The sequence below is a fragment of the Ylistrum balloti genome, unplaced genomic scaffold (assembly GCF_031769215.1).
Source record: "Ylistrum balloti isolate Yb309-2 unplaced genomic scaffold, AGI_CSIRO_Ybal_v1 Utg369640, whole genome shotgun sequence".
Taxonomy (NCBI): Eukaryota; Metazoa; Mollusca; class Bivalvia; order Pectinida; family Pectinidae; genus Ylistrum; species Ylistrum balloti.
In genome coordinates, this window is record NW_026781901.1 from 1,695,555 (window position 1) to 1,718,007 (window position 22,453).

The following is a 22,453-nucleotide window of genomic DNA, read 5'->3' on the forward strand; positions in this document are numbered from 1 at the left end:
TGAGGAAGCCTCTGCCTCTCATGCATCAATTAAGATCGTTCTCCAATGGTTTGGCATTTTAGATCATGTTCAACCGTGTTCATATTTGTTGACATGGTAGGCCATTGGAACGTCTCTATTACTTCTTGTTGGAGTCTTTCACTAGGCGGGCTGTGTGTATTTTGGCATTGCCACCCATTAGAAAAGGCCAATCTCTCATTGGATGGATACCCACATGATGAGGAACTAAAGGCCGAAAGATCTGGTCCCGGTTCTGCACATACATCCATCAAGGCCATACAAGCCGATTTGTTTCATACGACACCAAAACACTGTAAGGTGTGTTTTAACAAATGGAAAAATAAGTTTTGATTGAGGTTTTCATTCCTTAATTGATCGTCCATAAATTATCAACAAGCGTATACTTTTTCCTTTTTACGATAGACTAAACAACCCGATACGACTGTTGTTGTATCAGAGACACTCGTTATCCTACCAGTATACACTGTCTATCTATAATCTAGGTCATGAACTATACAAACTCTTCCTCCTGGATATCTGTATCGATGAGACTTTGTTACTGGTGAAATCTGCCGGATACATCCGTTGAATGTCAACGATCTCAGTGAGGGACACACTCAAACCTTCACGATGGAGTTTACAAAACTAGTAATGTTCTGTTTAGGTCTTTGTGTGACGGATTGTGCCACTTTGGGCTCCAATGGCTACCACTGCACGTTTCCGACCCAGTGGCAGAGTCGAGTGTACATGGACTGCGGGGCGATGATTTGGATTGCGGAACAGATGAACGCCACCGGTACCTACTTTTACGATTTCCCAAACCAACAAATGAGACTGGACATTTCTGGTTATGCGCTAGGGAATTATCACTTCTCGTTTACCTTTATTTGGAAATTCCATGAGGTAGATATTCAGTACATACACACAATCCTTTCCAAGTGATGTGAGACTAAAATAAGGTTCAAAAACCGATTCGAACGCGTGGCTTGTTACTTGTTAAGCCGTGTTTATTATTCAAAATAATTTTTTTTCGAATATTTGTTATCAAAACTTCATGAAATAAACTAAAAACGTGTTTAGAGATAAATGAGCCCTTTTAAACAGTAATTGTTTGTAGTGAGATCCATTACAGGGAGCGGTCTATACCATAGACAACAATAACAGTACTTGTGACAGAGAGGCGGACACCATTCAAGTATGGAATCAGTGGGCCGGAGTACCCCGTAAGTATAGGTGAAGTGTGTAGTATCGGGTGAGTAATGGCGAGGCGGAGTATCTCGTAAGTATAGGCGGAGTGTAGTATCGGGTAAGTAATGGCGAGGCGGAGTACCTCGTAAGTATGGGCGGAGTGTAGTATCGGGTAAGTAATGGCGAGACGGAGTGTAGTATCGGGTAAGTAATGGCGAGGCGGAGTACCTCGTAAGTATGGGCGGAGTGTAGTATCGGGTAAGTAACGGCGAGGCGGAGTACCTCGTAAGTATGGACGGAGTGTAGTATCGGGTAAGTAATGGCGAGACGGAGTGTAGTATCGGGTAAGTAATGGTGAGGCGGAGTATCTCGTAAGTATGGGCGGAGTGTAGTATCGGGTAAGTAACGGCGAGGCGGAGTACCTCGTAAGTATGGGCGGAGTGTAGTATCGGGTAAGTAATGGCGAGACGGAGTGTAGTATCAGGTAAGTAATGGCGAGGCGGAGTACCTCGTAAGTATGGGCGGAGTGTAGTATCGGGTAAGTAATGGCGAGGCGGAGTACCTCGTAAGTATGGGCGGAGTGTATCATCGGGTAAGTAATGGCGAGGCGGAGTATCTCGTAAGTATGGGCGGAGTGTAGTATCGGGTAAGTAATGGCGAGGCGGAGTGTAGTATCTGGTAAGTAATGGCGAGGCGGAGTACCTCGTAAGTATAGGCGGAGTGTATTATCGGGTAAGTAATGGTGAGGCGGAGTATCTCGTAAGTACGGGCGTAGTGTAGTATCGGGTAAGCAATGGCGAGGCGGAGTACCTCGTAAGTATGGGCGGAGTGTAGTATCTGGTAAGTAATGGCGAGGCGGAGTACCTCGTAAGTATAGGCGGAGTGTAGTATCGGGTAAGTAATGGCGAGGCGGAGTATCTCGTAAGTACGGGCGGAGTGTAGTATCGGGTAAGTAATGGCGAGGCGGAGTACCTCGTAAGTATAGGCGGAGTGTAGTATCGGGTAAGTAATGGCGAGGCGGAGTATCTCGTAAGTACGGGCGGAGTGTAGTATCGGGTAAGCAATGGCGAGGCGGAGTATCTCGTAAGTATGGGCGGAGTGTGTAGTATCGGGTAAGTAATGGCGAGACGGAGTGTAGTATCGGGTGAGTAATGGCGAGGCTGAGTGTAGTATCGGGTGAGTATTGGCGAGGCGGAGTACCTCGTAAGTATGGGCGGAGTGTAGTATCTGGTAAGTAATGGCGAGGCGGAGTACCTCGTAATAATGGGCGGAGTGTGTAGTATCGATTAGTAATGGCGAGGCGGAGTACCTCATAATTATAGGCGGAGTGTAGTATCGGGTAAGTAATGACGAGGCGGAGTACCTCGTAAGCATAGGCGGAGTGTAGTATCGGGTAAGTAATGGCGAGGCGGACTACCTCGTAAGTATGGACGGAGTGTAGTATCGGGTAAGTAATGGTGAGGCGGAGTACCTCGTAAGTATGGACGGAGTGTAGTATCGGGTAAGTAATGGCGGGGCGGAGTGTAGTATCGGGTAAGTAATGGCGAGGCGGAGTACCTCGTAAGTATGGGCGGAGTGTAGTATCTGGTAAGTAATGGCGAGGTGGAGTACCTCGTAATAATGGGCGGAGTGTGTAGTATCGGGTAAGTAATGGCGAGGCGGAGTACCTCATAATTATAGGCGGAGTGTAGTATCGGGTAAGTAATGACGAGGCGGAGTACCTCGTAAGCATAGGCGGAGTGTAGTATCGGGTAAGTAATGGCGAGGCGGAGTAACTCGTAAGTATGGACGGAGTGTAGTATCGGGTAAGTAATGGCGGGGCGGAGTGTAGTATCGGGTGAGTAATGGCGAGGCGGAGTACCGGGTTAGTAAAGGCAGAACGGACTACCGGGTAAGTAAGGGCTCGGCAGACTACCAGGTGTGTTAGTAACGGGTAAACAAGCAAGGGCAGGGCTACCTCCCGGGTAAGTAAGTGGCGGAAATGCCGGGTACGTAAAGGGGGGAGGTTGGAGGAGAGGTTGGGGAGTTGGGATGATATACGATATTCCCGTTTTTTATGCTATCTATATATATTCATTTGTAGAGGACGCTGTGGGCTTGACGTTCGGTGGATTGGGTGATTATAAAGTGATAACAGCACGGTACTCCCTGCTCAGAAATGCTGGTGATACCAACGCTGTGGTCACACTGGATGTTAAAGAAGGTCAGTATGTCCTTACATAACCTTATAAAAAAAGTAAAATGTTTCCGCTAAACAGTCTCGAAAAGTCAAGATGATTTATATGAATACGTCAGAAGTAAAATAAAGTGGAATGAATTGTGAACAGTTCGTCGTCCGTCCAACTTCAACATCTTTTACAGCAATCATTTAAGCTATAATTTGTTCAATACAAAAGTAACTGTGTTCCGTTTGGGGTCAAATATTAACATAGTCTGCGTTAAGAAATAAGACCCTTGATTGAAGGTGATCCAAGTTTAGATTTATTCTATACGACAATGAAAGGTTTCAACAGACACACATATGATATTTATACCAACCTATTAAAATATATAAAAAATGGTAAAAATTATAGAATGATTGTTCCGTCTTGACTTTCATCGACTCTCGACTCATATAACATGTAAACCTTATTGATATAGAGATCTCAGTAAGATAAGCTGTGAATCACTATTGGTGAATACAAAATGCAAAATTGAAATAATAAAAGAACGCAACGCTGATTTAATAAGAATATTTTCCTTGAATTCTAAATATCATGGCTATCGATAGAAGAACCCCTCTATAACTGGACGTTAACAAAATAACTCATTTCATAATAACATTTTTTTTATCTCACATGTGTGTCATTTTAGGTAGTGTCTGTTCCCCTCTGCGCGTGTCATTCCAAGATGAACACCTGGATCCTATATCTGGGGAAATGGTTAATTATGAATTTCTGGACGCCATGCCACTCAGTGATCCTGCTGTGTTTAGGACCCCAGCACACTGTGCCAATAATACCGTACAGGTAAGTGTATTCCAACTGAGACAATAAATAAAAAGGTTGATAAACAAATTAAGCCATATTGTTTTCTGTAATATGTATTCTTGAAATAAGATAAACAAAATATATTTTCTCTCACATTTTTATTTATCTTTTCTTATATGCTAGGCTTGATAACCATGACACTATATTGTTTTATCGAGACGATGACAATTATACCTGTGTTATTTGTATTATACGTGTGTAATTATTGTTTTATCGAGACGATGACGTGTGTAATTATTGTTTTATCGAGACGATGACGTGTGTAATTATTGTTTTATCGAGACGATGACGTGTGTAATTATTGCTTTTATCGAGACAATGACGTGTGTAATTCTTATTTTATCAAGATGATGACGTGTGTAATTATTGTTTTTATCGAGACGATGACGTGTGTAATTATTGTTTTATCGAGACGATGACGTGTGTAATTATTGTTTTATCGAGACGATGACGTGTGTAATTATTGTTTTATCGAGATGATGACGTGTGTAATTATTGTTTTATCGAGACGATGACGTGTGTAATTATTGTTTTATCGAGACGATGACGTGTGTAATTATTGTTTTATCGAGACGATGACGTGTGTAATTATTGTTTTATCGAGACGATGACGTGTGTAATTATTGTTTTATCGAGACGATGACGTGTGTAATTATTGTTTTATCGAGACGATGACGTGTGTAATTATTGTTTTATCGAGACGATGACGTGTGTAATTATTGTTTTATCGAGACGATGACGTGTGTAATTATTGTTTTATCGAGACGATGACGTGTGTAATTATTGTTTTATCGAGACGATGACGTGTGTAATTATTGTTTTTATCGAGACGATGACGTGTGTAATTATTGTTTTATCGAGACGATGACGTGTGTAATTATTGTTTTTATCGAGACGATGACGTGTGTAATTATTGTTTTTATCGAGATGATGACGTGTGTAATTATTGTTTTTATCGAGACGATGCCGTGTGTAATTATTGTTTTTATCGAGACGATGACGTGTGTAATTATTGTTTTATCGAGACGATGACGTGTGTAATTATTGTTTTTATCGAGACGATGACAATTATACCTGTTTTATCGAGACGATGACGTGTGTAATTATTGTTTTTATCGAGACGATGACGTGTGTAATTATTGTTTTATCGAGATGATGACGTGTGTAATTATTGTTTTTATCGAGACGATGACGTGTGTAATTAATTATTGTTTTATCGAGACGATGACGTGTGTAATTATTGTTTTATCGAGACGATGACGTGTGTAATTATTGTTTTATCGAGACGATGACAATTATACCTGTGTTATTTTTATTATACGTGTGTAATTATTGTTTTTATCGAGACGATGACGTGTGTAATTATTGTTTTTATCGAGACGATGACGTGTGTAATTATTGTTTTTATCGAGACGATGACGTGTGTAATTATTGTTTTATCGAGACGATGACGTGTGTAATTATTGTTTTATCGAGACGATGACGTGTGTAATTATTGTTTTATCGAGATGATGACGTGTGTAATTATTGTTTTTATCGAGACGATGACGTGTGTAATTATTGTTTTTATCGAGACGATGACGTGTGTAATTATTGTTTTATCGAGACGATGACGTGTGTAATTATTGTTTTATCGAGACGATGACGTGTGTAATTATTGTTTTATCGAGACGATGACGTGTGTAATTATTGTTTTATCGAGACGATGACGTGTGTAATTATTGTTTTATCGAGACGATGACGTGTGTAATTATTGTTTTTATCGAGACGATGACGTGTGTAATTATTGTTTCATCGAGACGATGTGTGTAATTATTGTTTTATCGAGACGATGACGTGTGTAATTATTGTTTTATCGAGACGATGACGTGTGTAATTATTGTTTTATCGAGACGATGACGTGTGTAATTATTTTTTTATCGAGACGATGACGTGTGTAATTATTGTTTTATCGAGACGATGACGTGTGTAATTATTGTTTTATCGAGACGATGACGTGTGTAATTATTGTTTTATCGAGACAGTTGTACCTGTGTAATTATTGTTTTATCGAGACGATGACGTGTGTAATTATTGTTTTATCGAGACGATGACGTGTGTAATTATTGTTTTATCGAGACGATGACGTGTGTAATTATTGTTTTATCGAGACGATGACGTGTGTAATTATTGTTTTATCGAGACGATGACGTGTGTAATTATTGTTTTATCGAGACGATGACGTGTGTAATTATTGTGTGTAATTATTGTTTTATCGAGACGATGACGTGTGTAATTATTGTTTTTATCGAGACGATGACGTGTGTAATTATTGTTTTATCGAGACGATGACGTGTGTAATTATTGTTTTATCGAGACGATGACGTGTGTAATTATTGTTTTATCGAGACGATGACGTGTGTAATTATTGTTTTATCGAGACGATGACGTGTGTAATTATTGTTTTATCGAGACGATGACGTGTGTAATTATTGTTTTTATCGAGACGATGACGTGTGTAATTATTGTTTTATCGAGACGATGACGTGTGTAATTATTGTTTTATCGAGACGATGACGTGTGTAATTATTGTTTTATCGAGACGATGACGTGTGTAATTATTGTTTTTATCGAGACGATGACGTGTGTAATTATTGTTTTATCGAGACGATGACGTGTGTAATTATTGTTTTATCGAGACGATGACGTGCGTAATTATTGTTTTATCGAGACGATGACGTGTGTAATTATTGTTTTATCGAGACGATGACGTGTGTAATTATTGTTTTATCGAGACGATGACGTGTGTAATTATTGTTTTATCGAGACGATGACGTGTGTAATTATTGTTTTATCGAGACAATGACGTGTGTAATTATTGTTTTATCGAGACGATGACGTGTGTAATTATTGTTTTATCGAGACGATGACGTGTGTAATTATTGTTTTTATCGAGACGATGACGTGTGTAATTATTATTTTATCGAGATGATGACGTGTGTAATTATTGTTTTTATCGAGACGATGACGTGTGTAATTATTATTTTATGATGACGTGTGTAATTATTGTTTTATCGAGACGATGACGTGTGTAATTATTGTTTTTATCGAGACGATGACGTGTGTAATTATTGTTTTTATCGAGACGATGACGTGTGTAATTATTGTTTTATCGAGACGATGACAATTATACCTGTGTTATTTGTATTATACGTGTGTAATTATTGTTTTTATCGAGACGATGACGTGTGTAATTATTGTTTTATCGAGACGATGACGTGTGTAATTATTGTTTTATCGAGACGATGACGTGTGTAATTATTGTTTTATCGAGACGATGACGTGTGTAATTATTGTTTTATCGAGACGATGACGTGTGTAATTATTGTCTTTATCGAGACGATGCCTTGTTTAATTATTGTTTTTATCTAGACTTTGAAGTTTGTAATTATTGTTTTATGATGACGTGTGTAATTATTGTTTTATCGAGACAGTTGTACCTGTGTAATTATTGTTTTATCGAGATGATGACGTGTGTAATTATTGTTTTATCGAGATGATGACGTGTGTAATTATTGTTTTATCGAGATGATGACGTGTGTAATTATTGTTTTATCGAGAAGATGACGTGTGTAATTATTGTTTTATCGAGACGATGACGTGTGTAATTATTGTTTTATCGAGACGATGACGTGTGTAATTATGACGTGTGTAATTATTGTTTTTATCGAGACGATGACGTGTGTAATTATTGTTTTATCGAGACGATGACGTGTGTAATTATTGTTTTATCGAGACGATGACGTGTGTAATTATTGTTTTATCGAGACGATGACGTGTGTAATTATTGTTTTATCGAGACGATGACGTGTGTAATTATTGTTTTATCGAGACGATGACGTGTGTAATTATTGTTTTTATCGAGACGATGACGTGTGTAATTATTGTTTTATCGAGACGATGACGTGTGTAATTATTGTTTTATCGAGACGATGACGTGTGTAATTATTGTTTTATCGAGACGATGACGTGTGTAATTATTGTTTTATCGAGACGATGACGTGTGTAATTATTGTTTTATCGAGACGATGACGTGTGTAATTATTGTTTTATCGAGACGATGACGTGTGTAATTATTGGTTTTATCGAGACGATGACGTGTGTAATTATTGTTTTATCGAGACGATGACGTGTGTAATTATTGTTTTATCGAGACAGTTGTACCTGTGTAATTATTGTTTTATCGAGACGATGACGTGTGTAATTATTGTTTTATCGAGACAGTTGTACCTGTGTAATTATTGTTTTATCGAGACGATGACGTGTGTAATTATTGTTTTATCGAGACGATGACGTGTGTAATTATTGTTTTATCGAGACGATGACGTGTGTAATTATTGTTTTATCGAGACGATGACGTGTGTGTTTTATACGTGTGTAATTATTGATGTCTCGAGAAGATGACGTGTGTAATTATTGTTTTATCGAGACGATGACGTGTGTAATTATTGTTTTATCGAGACGATGACGTGTGTAATTATTGTTTTATCGAGACGATGACGTGTGTAATTATTGTTTTATCGAGACGATGACGTGTGTAATTATTGTTTTATCGAGACGATGACGTGTGTAATTATTGTTTTATCGAGACGATGACGTGTGTAATTATTGTTTTATCGAGACGATGACGTGTGTAATTATTGTTTTATCGAGACGATGACGTGTGTAATTATTGTTTTATCGAGACGATGACGTGTGTAATTATTGTTTTATCGAGATGATGACGTGTGTAATTATTGTTTTATCGAGACGATGACGTGTGTAATTATTGTTTTATCGAGACGATGACGTGTGTAATTATTGTTTTATCGAGACGATGACGTGTGTAATTATTGTTTTATCGAGACGATGACGTGTGTAATTATTGTTTTATCGAGACGATGACGTGTGTAATTATTGTTTTATCGAGACGATGACGTGTGTAATTATTGTTTTATCGAGACGATGACGTGTGTAATTATTGTTTTTATCGAGACGATGACGTGTGTAATTATTGTTTTATCGAGACGATGTGTGTAATTATTGTTTTATCGAGATGATGACGTGTGTAATTATTGTTTTATCGAGACGATGACGTGTGTAATTATTGTTTTATCGAGATGATGACGTGTGTAATTATTGTTTTATCGAGATGATGACGTGTGTAATTATTGTTTTATCGAGACGAGATGATGACGTGTGTAATTATTGTTTTATCGAGACGGTGACGTGTGTAATTATTGTTTTATCGAGACGATGACGTGTGTAATTATTGTTTTATCGAGACGATGACGTGTGTAATTATTGTTTTATCGAGACGATGACGTGTGTAATTATTGTTTTATCGAGACGATGACGTGTGTAATTATTGTTTTATCGAGACGATGACAATTATACCTGTGTTATTTGTATTATACGTGTGTAATTATTGTTTTATCGAGACGATGACGTGTGTAATTATTGTTTTATCGAGACGATGACGTGTGTAATTATTGTTTTATCGAGACGATGACGTGTGTAATTATTGTTTTATCGAGACGATGACGTGTGTAATTATTGTTTTATCGAGACGATGACGTGTGTAATTATTGTTTTATCGAGACGATGACGTGTGTAATTATTGTTTTATCGAGACGATGACGTGTGTAATTATTGTTTTATCGAGACGATGACGTGTGTAATTATTGTTTTATCGAGACGATGACGTGTGTAATTATTGTTTTATCGAGACGATGACGTGTGTAATTATTGTTTTATCGAGACGATGACGTGTGTAATTATTGTTTTATCAAGACGATGACGTGTGTAATTATTGTTTTATCGAGACGATGACGTGTGTAATTATTGTTTTATCGAGACGATGACGTGTGTAATTATTGTTTTATCGAGACGATGACGTGTGTAATTATTGTTTTATCGAGACGATGACGTGTGTAATTATTGTTTTATCGAGACGATGACGTGTGTAATTATTGTTTTATCGAGACGATGACGTGTGTAATTATTGTTTTATCGAGATGATGACGTGTGTAATTATTGTTTTATCGAGACGATGACGTGTGTAATTATTGTTTTATCGAGACGATGACGTGTGTAATTATTGTTTTTATCGAGACGATGACCTGTGTAATTATTGTTTTATTGAGAAGATGACGTGTGTAATTATTGTTTTATCGAGACGGTGACGTGTGTAATTATTGTTTTATCGAGACGATGACGTGTGTAATTATTGTTTTATCGAGACGATGACGTGTGTAATTATGTGCTTTTATTGTTTTATCGAGACGATGACGTGTGTTATTATTGTTTTATCGAGACGATGACGTGTGTAATTATTGTTTTTATCGAGACGATGACGTGTGTAATTATTGTTTTATCGAGACGATGACGTGTGTAATTATTGTTTTATCGAGACGATGACGTGTGTAATTATTGTTTTATCGAGACGATGACGTGTGTAATTATTGTTTTATCGAGACGATGACGTGTGTAATTATTGTTTTATCGAGACGATGACGTGTGTAATTAATTACGATGACGTGTGTAATTATTGTTTTATCGAGACGATGACGTGTGTAATTATTGTGAGACGATGACGTGTGTAATTATTGTTTTTTTCGAGACGATGACGTGTGTAATTATTGTTTTATCGAGACGATGACGTGTGTAATTATTGTTTTATCGAGACGATGACAATTATACCTTTGTTATCTATATTATACGTGTGTAATTATTGTTTTATCGAGATGATGACGTGTGTAATTAATGTTTTATCGAGACGATGACAATTATGCCTGTGTTATTTTTATTAAACGTGTGTAATTATTGTTTTTATCGAGACGATGACGTGTGTAATTATTGTTTTATCGAGACGATGACGTGTGTAATTATTGTTTTATCGAGACGATGACGTGTGTAATTATTGTTTTATCGAGACGATGACGTGTGTAATTATTTTTTTATCGAGACGATGACGTGTGTAATTATTGTTTTATCGAGACGATGACGTGTGTAATTATTGTTTTTATCGTGATGATGACGTGTGTAATTATTGTTTTATCGAGACGATGACGTGTGTAATTATTGTTTTATCGAGACGATGACGTGTGTAATTATTGTTTTATCGAGACGATGACGTGTGTAATTATTGTTTTATCGAGACGATGACGTGTGTAATTATTGTTTTATCGAGACGATGACGTGTGTAATTATTGTTTTATAGAGACGATGACGTGTGTAATTATTGTTTTATCGAGACGATGACGTGTGTAATTATTGTTTTATCGAGACGATGACGTGTGTAATTATTTGTTTTATCGAGACGATGACGTGTGTAATTATTGTTTTATCGAGACGATGACGTGTGTAATTATTGTTTTATCGAGACGATGACGTGTGTAATTATTGTTTTATCGAGACGATGACGTGTGTAATTATTGTTTTATCGAGACGATGACGTGTGTAATTATTGTTTTATCGAGACGATGACGTGTGTAATTATTGTTTTATCGAGACGATGACGTGTGTAATTATTGTTTTATCGAGACGATGACGTGTGTAATTATTGTTTTATCGAGATGATGACGTGTGTAATTATTGTTTTATCGAGACGATGACGTGTGTAATTATTGTTTTTATAGAGACGATGACGTGTGTAATTATTGTTTTATCGAGATGATGACGTGTGTAATTATTGTTTTTATCGAGACGATGACGTGTGTAATTATTGTTTTATCGAGACGATGACGTGTGTAATTATTGTTTTATCGAGACGATGACGTGTGTAATTATTGTTTTATCGATACGATGACGTGTGTAATTATTGATGACGTGTGTAATTATTGTTTTATCGAGACGATGACGTGTGTAATTATTGTTTTATCGAGATGATGACGTGTGTAATTATTGTTTTATCGAGACGATGACGTGTGTAATTATTGTTTTATCGAGACGATGACGTGTGTAATTATTGTTTTATCGATGACGTGTGATGACGTGTGTAATTATTGTTTTATCGAGACGATGACGTGTGTAATTATTGTTTTATCGAGACGATGACGTGTGTAATTATTGTTTTATCGAGACGATGACGTGTGTAATTATTGTTTTATCGAGACGATGACGTGTGTAATTATTGTTTTATCGAGACGATGACGTGTGTAATTATTGTTTTATCGAGACGATGACGTGTGTAATTATTGTTTTATCGAGACGATGACGTGTGTAATTATTGTTTTATCGAGACGATGACGTGTGTAATTATTGTTTTATCGAGACGATACGTGTGTAATTATTGTTTTATCGAGACGATGACGTGTGTAATTATTGTTTTATCGAGACGATGACGTGTGTAATTATTGTTTTATCGAGACGATGACGTGTGTAATTATTGTTTTATCGAGACGATGACGTGTGTAATTATTGTTTTATCGAGACAGTTGTACCTGTGTTATTTTTGTTTTATCGAGACGATGACGTGTGTAATTATTGTTTTATCGAGACGATGACGTGTGTAATTATTGTTTTTATCGAGACGATGACGTGTGTAATTATTGTTTTATCGAGACAATGACGTGTGTAATTATTGTTTTATCGAGACAATGACGTGTGTAATTATTGTTTTATCGAGACGATGACGTGTGTAATTATTGTTTTATCGAGACGATGACGTGTGTAATTATTGTTTTATCGAGATGATGACGTGTGTAATTATTGTTTTTATCGAGACGATGACGTGTGTAATTATTGTTTTATCGAGACGATGACGTGTGTAATTATTGTTTTATCGAGACGATGACGTGTGTAATTATTGTTTTATCGAGATGATGACGTGTGTAATTATTGTTTTATCGAGATGATGACGTGTGTAATTATTGTTTTATCGAGACGATGACGTGTGTAATTATTGTTTTATCGAGACGATGACGTGTGTAATTATTGTTTTATCGAGATGATGACGTGTGTAATTATTGTTTTATCGAGATGATGACGTGTGTAATTATTGTTTTATCGAGACGATGACAATTATACCTGTGTTATTTGTATTATACGTGTGTAATTATTGTTTTATCGAGACGATGACGTGTGTAATTATTGTTTTATCGAGACGATGACGTGTGTAATTATTGTTTTATCGAGACGATGACGTGTGTAATTATTGTTTTATCGAGACGATGACGTGTGTAATTATTGTTTTATCGAGACGATGACGTGTGTAATTATTGTTTTATCGAGATGATGACGTGTGTAATTATTGTTTTATCGAGATGATGACGTGTGTAATTATTGTTTTATCGAGACGATGACGTGTGTAATTATTGTTTTATCGAGACGTGTGATGACGTGTGTAATTATTGTTTTATCGAGACGATGACGTGTGTAATTATTGTTTTATCGAGACGATGACGTGTGTAATTATTGTTTTATCGAGACGATGACGTGTGTAATTATTGTTTTATCGAGACGATGACGTGTGTAATTATTGTTTTATCGAGACGATGACGTGTGTAATTATTGTTTTATCGAGACGATGACGTGTGTAATTATTGTTTTATCGAGACGATGACGTGTGTAATTATTGTTTTATCGAGATGATGACGTGTGTAATTATTGTTTTATCGAGATGATGACGTGTGTAATTATTGTTTTTATCGAGACGATGACGTGTGTAATTATTGTTTTATCGAGACGATGACGTGTGTAATTATTGTTTTATCGAGACGATGACGTGTGTAATTATTGTTTTTATCGAGACGATGACGTGTGTAATTATTGTTTTATCGAGACGATGACGTGCGTAATTATTGTTTTATCGAGACGATGACGTGTGTAATTATTGTTTTATCGAGACGATGACGTGTGTAATTATTGTTTTATCGAGACGATGACGTGTGTAATTATTGTTTTATCGAGACGATGACGTGTGTAATTATTGTTTTATCGAGATGATGACGTGTGTAATTATTGTTTTATCGAGACGATGACGTGTGTAATTATTGTTTTATCGAGACGATGACGTGTGTAATTATTGTTTTATCGAGACGATGACGTGTGTCATTATTGTTTTATCGAGACGATGACGTGTGTAATTATTGTTTTATCGAGACGTGTGTGTAATTATTGTTTTATCGAGACGATGACGTGTGTAATTATTGTTTTATCGAGACGATGACGTGTGTAATTGTTGTTTTATCGAGACGATGACGTGCGTAATTATTGTTTTATCGAGATGATGACGTGTGTAATTATTGTTTTATCGAGACGATGACGTGTGTTATTATTGTTTTATCGAGACGATGACGTGTGTAATTATTGTTTTATCGAGACGATGACGTGTGTAATTATTGTTTTATCGAGACGATGACGTGTGTAATTATTGTTTTATCGAGACGATGACGTGTGTAATTATTGTTTTATCGAGACGATGACGTGTGTAATTATTGTTTTATCGAGACAGTTGTACCTGTGTAATTATTGTTTTATCGAGACGATGACGTGTGTAATTATTGTTTTATCGAGACGATGACGTGTGTAATTATTGTTTTATCGAGACGATGACGTGTGTAATTATTGTTTTATCGAGACGATGACGTGTGTAATTATTGTTTTATCGAGACGATGACGTGTGTAATTATTGTTTTATCGAGATGATGACGTGTGTAATTATTGTTTTATCGAGACGATGACGTGTGTAATTATTGTTTTATCGAGACGATGACGTGTGTAATTATTGTTTTATCGAGATGATGACGTGTGTAATTATTGTTTTATCGAGACGATGACGTGTGTAATTATTGTTTTATCGAGACGATGTGTGTAATTATTGTTTTATCGAGATGATGACGTGTGTAATTATTGTTTTATCGAGATGATGACGTGTGTAATTATTGTTTTATCGAGACGATGACGTGTGTAATTATTGTTTTATCGAGACGATGACGTGTGTAATTATTGTTTTATCGAGACGATGACGTGTGTAATTATTGTTTTATCGAGACGATGACGTGTGTAATTATTGTTTTATCGAGACGATGACGTGTGTAATTATTGTTTTATCGAGACGATGACGTGTGTAATTATTGTTTTATCGAGACGATGACGTGTGTAATTATTGTTTTATCGAGACGATGACGTGTGTAATTATTGTTTTTATCGAGACGATGACGTGTGTAATTATTGTTTTATCGAGACGATGACGTGTGTAATTATTGTTTTATCGAGATGATGACGTGTGTAATTATTGTTTTATCGAGACAGTTGTACCTGTGTAATTATTGTTTTATCGAGACGATGACGTGTGTAATTATTGTTTTATCGAGATGATGACGTGTGTAATTATTGTTTTATCGAGACGATGACGTGTGTAATTATTGTTTTATCGAGACGATGACGTGTGTAATTATTGTTTTATCGAGATGATGACGTGTGTAATTATTGTTTTATCGAGACGATGACGTGTGTAATTATTGTTTTATCGAGACGATGACGTGTGTAATTATTGTTTTATCGAGATGATGACGTGTGTAATTATTGTTTTATCGAGACGATGACGTGTGTAATTATTGTTTTATCGAGACGATGACGTGTGTAATTATTGTTTTATCGAGACGATGACGTGTGTAATTATTGTTTTATCGAGACGATGACGTGTGTAATTATTGTTTTATCGAGACGATGACGTGTGTAATTATTGTTTTTATAGAGACGATGACGTGTGTAATTATTGTTTTTATAGAGACGATGACGTGTGTAATTATTATTTTATCGAGACGATGACGTGTGTAATTATTGTTTTATCGAGACGATGACGATGACGTGTGTAATTATTGTTTTTATCGAGACGATGACGTGTGTAATTATTGTTTTTATAGATACGATGACGTGTGTAATTATTATTTTATCGAGACGATGACGTGTGTAATTATTGTTTTATCGAGACGATGACGTGTGTAATTATTGTTTTATCGAGACGATGACGTGTGTAATTATTGTTTTTATTGTATTGTTTTTATTGTTTTATCGAGACGATGACGTGTGTAATTATTGTTTTATCGAGACGATGACGTGTGTAATTATTGTTTTATCGAGACGATGACGTGTGTAATTATTGTTTTATCGAGACGATGACGTGTGTAATTATTGTTTTATCGAGACGATGACGTGTGTAATTATTGTTTTATCGAGACGATGACGTGTGTAATTATTGTTTTTATCGAGACGATGACGTGTGTAATTATTGTTTTATCGAGACGATGACGTGTGTAATTATTGTTTTTATCGAGACGATGACGTGTGTAATTATTGTTTTATCGAGACGATGACGTGTGTAATTATTGTTTTATCGAGACGATGACGTGTGTAATTATTGTTTTATCGAGACGATGACCTGTGTAATTATTGTTTTATCGAGACGATGACGTGTGTAATTATTGTTTTATCGAGACGATGACGTGTGTAATTATTGTTTTATCGAGACGATGACGTGTGTAATTATTGTTTTATCGAGACGATGACGTGTGTAATTATTGTTTTATCGAGACGATGACGTGTGTAATTATTGTTTTATCGAGACGATGACGTGAGTAATTGTTTTATCGAGACGATGACGTGTGTAATTATTGTTTTATCGAGACGAGACGATGACAATTATACCTGTGTTATCTATGTTATACGTGTGTAATTATTGTTTTATCGAGACGATGACGTGTGTAATTATTGTTTTATCGAGACGATGACGTGTGTAATTATTGTTTTATCGAGACGATGACGTGTGTAATTATTGTTTTATCGAGACGATGACGTGTGTAATTATTGTTTTATCGAGACGATGACGTGTGTAATTATTGTTTTATCGAGACGATGACGTGTGTAATTATTGTTTTATCGAGACGATGACGTGTGTAATTATTGTTTTATCGAGACGATGACGTGTGTAATTATTGTTTTATCGAGACGATGACGTGTGTAATTATTGTTTTATCGAGACGATGACGTGTGTAATTATTGTTTTATCGAGACGATGACGTGTGTAATTATTGTTTTATCGAGACGATGACGTGTGTAATTATTGTTTTTATCGAGACGATGACGTGTGTAATTATTGTTTTATCGAGACGATGACGTGTGTAATTATTGTTTTATCGAGACGATGACGTGTGTAATTATTGTTTTATCGAGACGATGACGTGTGTAATTATTGTTTTTATCGAGACGATGACGTGTGTAATTATTGTTTTATCGAGACGATGACGTGTGTAATTATTTTTTTATCGAGACGATGACGTGTGTAATTATTGTTTTATCGAGACGATGACGTGTGTAATTATTGTTTTATCGAGACGATGACGTGTGTAATTATTGTTTTATACCTGTGTTATTTGTATTATACGTGTGTAATTATTGTTTTATCGAGACGATGACGTGTGTAATTATTGTTTTATCGAGACGATGACGTGTGTAATTACGTGTGTAATTATTGTTTTATCGAGACGATGACGTGTGTAATTATTGTTTTATCGAGACGATGACGTGTGTAATTATTGTTTTATCGAGACGATGACGTGTGTAATTATTGTTTTATCGAGCTGATGACGTGTGTAATTATTGTTTTTATCGAGACGATGACGTGTGTAATTATTGTTTTATCGAGACAATGACGTGTGTAATTATTGTTTTATCGAGACGATGATGATGACGTGGGAAATTATTGTTTTATCGAGACGATGACGTGTGTAATTATTGTTTTATCGAGACGATGACGTGTGTAATTATTGTTTTATCGAGACGATGACGTGTGTAATTATTGTTTTATCGAGACGATGACGTGTGTAATTATTGTTTTATCGAGACGATGACGTGTGTAATTATTGTTTTATCGAGACGATGACGTGTGTAATTATTGTTTTATCGAGACGATGACGTGTGTAATTATTGTTTTATCGAGACGATGACGTGTGTAATTATTGTTTTATCGAGACGATGACGTGTGTAATTATTGGTTTTATCGAGACGATGACGTGTGTAATTATTGTTTTATCGAGACGATGACGTGTGTAATTATTGTTTTATCGAGACAATTATACGATTTGTATTATACGTGTGTAATTATTGTTTTATCGAGACGATGACGTGTGTAATTATTGTTTTATCGAGACGATGACGTGTGTAATTATTGTTTTATCGAGACGATGACGTGTGTAATTATTGTTTTATCGAGACGATGACATTTCTACCTCTTATATATGAAGAGAACAAGACTTTACTCCAGTCAGATTGTGGACTCACGATTAAGTGGGTAATTATTGTTTTATCGAGACGATGACGTGTGTAATTATTGTTTTATCGAGACGATGACGTGTGTAATTATTGTTTTATCGAGACGATGACGTGTGTAATTATTGTTTTATCGAGACGATGACGTGTGTAATTATTGTTTTATCGAGACGATGACGTGTGTAATTATTGTTTTATCGAGACGATGACGTGTGTAATTATTGTTTTATCGAGACGATGACGTGTGTAATTATTGTTTTATCGAGACGATGACGTGTGTAATTATTGTTTTATCGAGACGATGACGTGTGTAATTATTGTTTTTTAGCAATACGATGACGTGTGTAATTATTGTTTTATCGAGACGATGACGTGTGTAATTATTGTTTTATCGAGACGATGACGTGTGTAATTATTGTTTTATCGAGACGATGACGTGTGTAATTATTGTTTTATCGAGACGATGACGTGTGTAATTATTGTTTTTATTGTTTTATCGAGACGATGACAATTATACCTGTGTTATTTGTATTATACGTGTGTAATTATTGTTTTTATCGAGACGATGACGTGTGTAATTATTGTTTTATCGAGACGATGACGTGTGTAATTATTGTTTTTTCGAGACAGTTGTACCTGTGTTATTTTTGTTTTATCGAGATGATGACGTGTGTAATTATTGTTTTATCGAGACGATGACGTGTGTAATTATTGTTTTTATCGAGACGATGACGTGTGTAATTATTGTTTTATCGAGACGATGACGTGTGTAATTATTTTTTTATCGAGACGATGACGTGTGTAATTATTGTTTTATCGAGACGATGATTATTGTTTTATCGAGACGATGACGTGTGTAATTATTGTTTTATCGAGACGATGACGTGCGTAATTATTGTTTTATCGAGACGATGACGTGTGTAATTATTGTTTTATCGAGACAATGACGTGTGTAATTATTGTTTGATCGAGACGATGACGTGTGTAATTATTGTTTTATCGAGACGATGACGTGTGTAATTATTGTTTTATCGAGACGATGACGTGTGTAATTATTGTTTTATCGAGACGATGACGTGTGTAATTATTGTTTTATCGAGACGATGACGTGTGTAATTATTGTTTTATCGAGACGATGACGTGTGTAATTATTGTTTTTATCGAGACGATGACGTGTGTAATTATTGTTTTATCGAGACGATGACGTGTGTAATTATTGTTTTATCGAGACGATGACGTGTGTAATTATTGTTTTATCGAGACGATGACGTGTGTAATTATTGTTTTATCGAGACGATGACGTGTGTAATTATTGTTTTTATCGAGACGATGACGTGTGTAATTATTGTTTTATCGAGACGATGACGTGTGTAATTATTGTTTTTATTGTTTTATCAAGACGATGACGTGCGTAATTATTGTTTTATCGAGACGATGACGTGTGTAATTATTGTTTTTATCGAGATGATGACGTGTGTAATTATTGTTTTATCGAGACGATGACGTGCGTAATTATTGTTTTATCGAGACGATGACGTGTGTAATTATTGTTTTATCGAGACGATGACGTGTGTAATTATTGTTTTATCGAGACGATGACGTGTGTAATTATTGTTTTATCGAGACGATGACGTGTGTAATTATTGTTTTTATCGAGACGATGACGTGTGTAATTATTGTTTTATCGAGACGATGACGTGTGTAATTATTGTTTTATCGAGACGATGACAATTATTCCTGTGTTATTTGTATTATACGTGTGTAATTATTGTTTTTATCGAGACGATGACGTGTGTAATTATTGTTTTATCGAGACGATGACGTGTGTAATTATTGTTTTATCGAGACGATGACGTGTGTAATTATTGTTTTATCGAGACGGTGACGTGTGTAATTATTGTTTTATCGAGACGATGACGTGTGTAATTATTGTTTTATCGAGACGATGACGTGTGTAATTATTGTTTTATCGAGACGATGACGTGTGTAATTATTGTTTTATCGAGACGATGACGTTTGTAATTATTGCTTTATCGAGATGATGACGTGTGTAATTATTGTATTTATCGAGACGATGACGTGTGTTATTATTGTTTTATCGAGACGATGACGTGTGTAATTATTGTTTTTATCGAGACGATGACGTGTGTAATTATTGTTTTTATCGAGACGATGACGTGTGTAATTATTGTTTTATCGAGACGATGACGTGTGTAATTATTGTTTTATCTAGACGATGACAATTTATATCTGTGTTATTTTTGTTACAGGATCACAGTTTCATCAGGAGGCTACTTCCTCGCCGACGCTTTGGGTTATTCATGGGATAATTCAAATAAAGAGATTTAATTTAGACAATGTCTTGTCAATAGTTCTTGTACGACACTAAACATACCAGTTTTGATGATGAACACAGTAGTCATTTACACAACAGAATGGTCAAACCACTTAATGAATTCTCTGATAAATCTAGTGTTATTTCTAATAAATATGGCTGGTCACTCTTGTCATGATATTAACGTTTTAATACGGTATACAGTATATTGTAAATAATACACACAAAATACCTGACAGACTCTACAATCACAATATTAAATCTGACATTGTAATCATTCCGTATCAGATATTGTAACCAACCAATTGACATGCACTAAACAGATGACGTCATCATATTGGAGAAAATCCCATATGTGATGCAGTTTGATATTTTCTCACATGAACTTTCTGCACTCGATCAGTCTTTATACCTCAGCATATATACGGAAATAAAGTTAACGTGTTCGTTAACGAATGAATAAGGCATGGCAGTGATGTTATATCAATTTACGTGTAAATCATTTATCAACCCAGTCGGTACGACCTGTCTGTGGTGTGATAGACATGATCGGTAAAATGTGCAAATATTGATAGTCTATAGTTCATAAAGAAATAGCGTTTTTTGTCATTGTTACTAAAAGTAGACTTGATAAATGACAGATAGACATTATATTAGATTTTACTCCTATCTAGTTCTGGTGGTGACCTCGACTTGTCAACTTATCGTATTGTGATATAAATGATACGTGTAAGATAAAAGCATTGCACGTAGATTGTTACGTGATAAAATCCATGGTGTCCTCGGATAACAGCTTAGTGGGGATATTCACATCGATATTTCAAAGACATAAACACATTTCTTGAGATAACAAATTAAATAAAATAAGCTCACTTTTTCCACATATTATTCGAAAGGAAAGAAATCAGTGATAGCTCAGTAATGCGAACTCTCATGATGAATGACAAGTCACCTGAGAGATTGGCATCAGGTTTGGAACTCAAATATGGTTCTTAGATAGTCTTTCTAGAATTGATTACCACAACCTCCTGAGAGAGGTTAAACGGGTTTGGAGATCACAGATGGTTCTTTGTCTTTCTAGAATTGATTCCCACAACCTCCTGAGAGAGGTTTAACGGGTTCAGAGGTCACAGATGGTTCTAAGATAGTTTTTCTAGAATTGATTCCCACAACCTCCTGAGAGAAGTTTAACGGGTTTGGAGATCACAGATGGTTCATAGATAGTTTTTTCTAGAATTGATTCCCACAACCTCCTGAGAGAGGTTTAACGGGTTTGGAGATCACAGATGGTTCTTAGATAGTCTTTCTAGAATTGATTCCCACAACCTCCTGAGAGAGGTTTAACGGGTTTGGAGATCACAGATGGTTCTAAGTCTTTCTAGAGAATTGATTCCCACAACCTCCTGAGAGAGGTTTAACGGGTTTGGAGATCACAGATGGTTCTAAGTCTTTCTAGAGAATTGATTCCCACAACCTCCTGAGAGAGGTTTAACGGGTTTGGAGATCACAGATGGTTCATAGATAGTTTTTTCTAGAATTGATTCCCACAACCTCCTGAGAGAGGTTTAACGGGTTTGGAGTTCACAGATGGTTCATAGATAGTTTTTCTAGA

General features: G+C 35.8%; 1 protein-coding gene across 1 annotated transcript; it reads left to right on the forward strand.

Moving 5' to 3' along the window:
• The first annotated feature begins 630 nt into the window (after positions 1-630).
• On the forward strand, positions 631-20,848 carry LOC132554351 (uncharacterized). The gene is made up of 5 exons (XM_060218660.1): positions 631-903; positions 1,133-1,223; positions 3,272-3,391; positions 4,042-4,196; positions 20,777-20,848. Exons 1-5 carry the CDS (start codon positions 631-633, stop codon positions 20,834-20,836), a joined length of 699 nt encoding a protein of 232 aa, XP_060074643.1. The 3' UTR covers positions 20,837-20,848.
• The last annotated feature ends 1,605 nt before the right edge of the window (positions 20,849-22,453 follow it).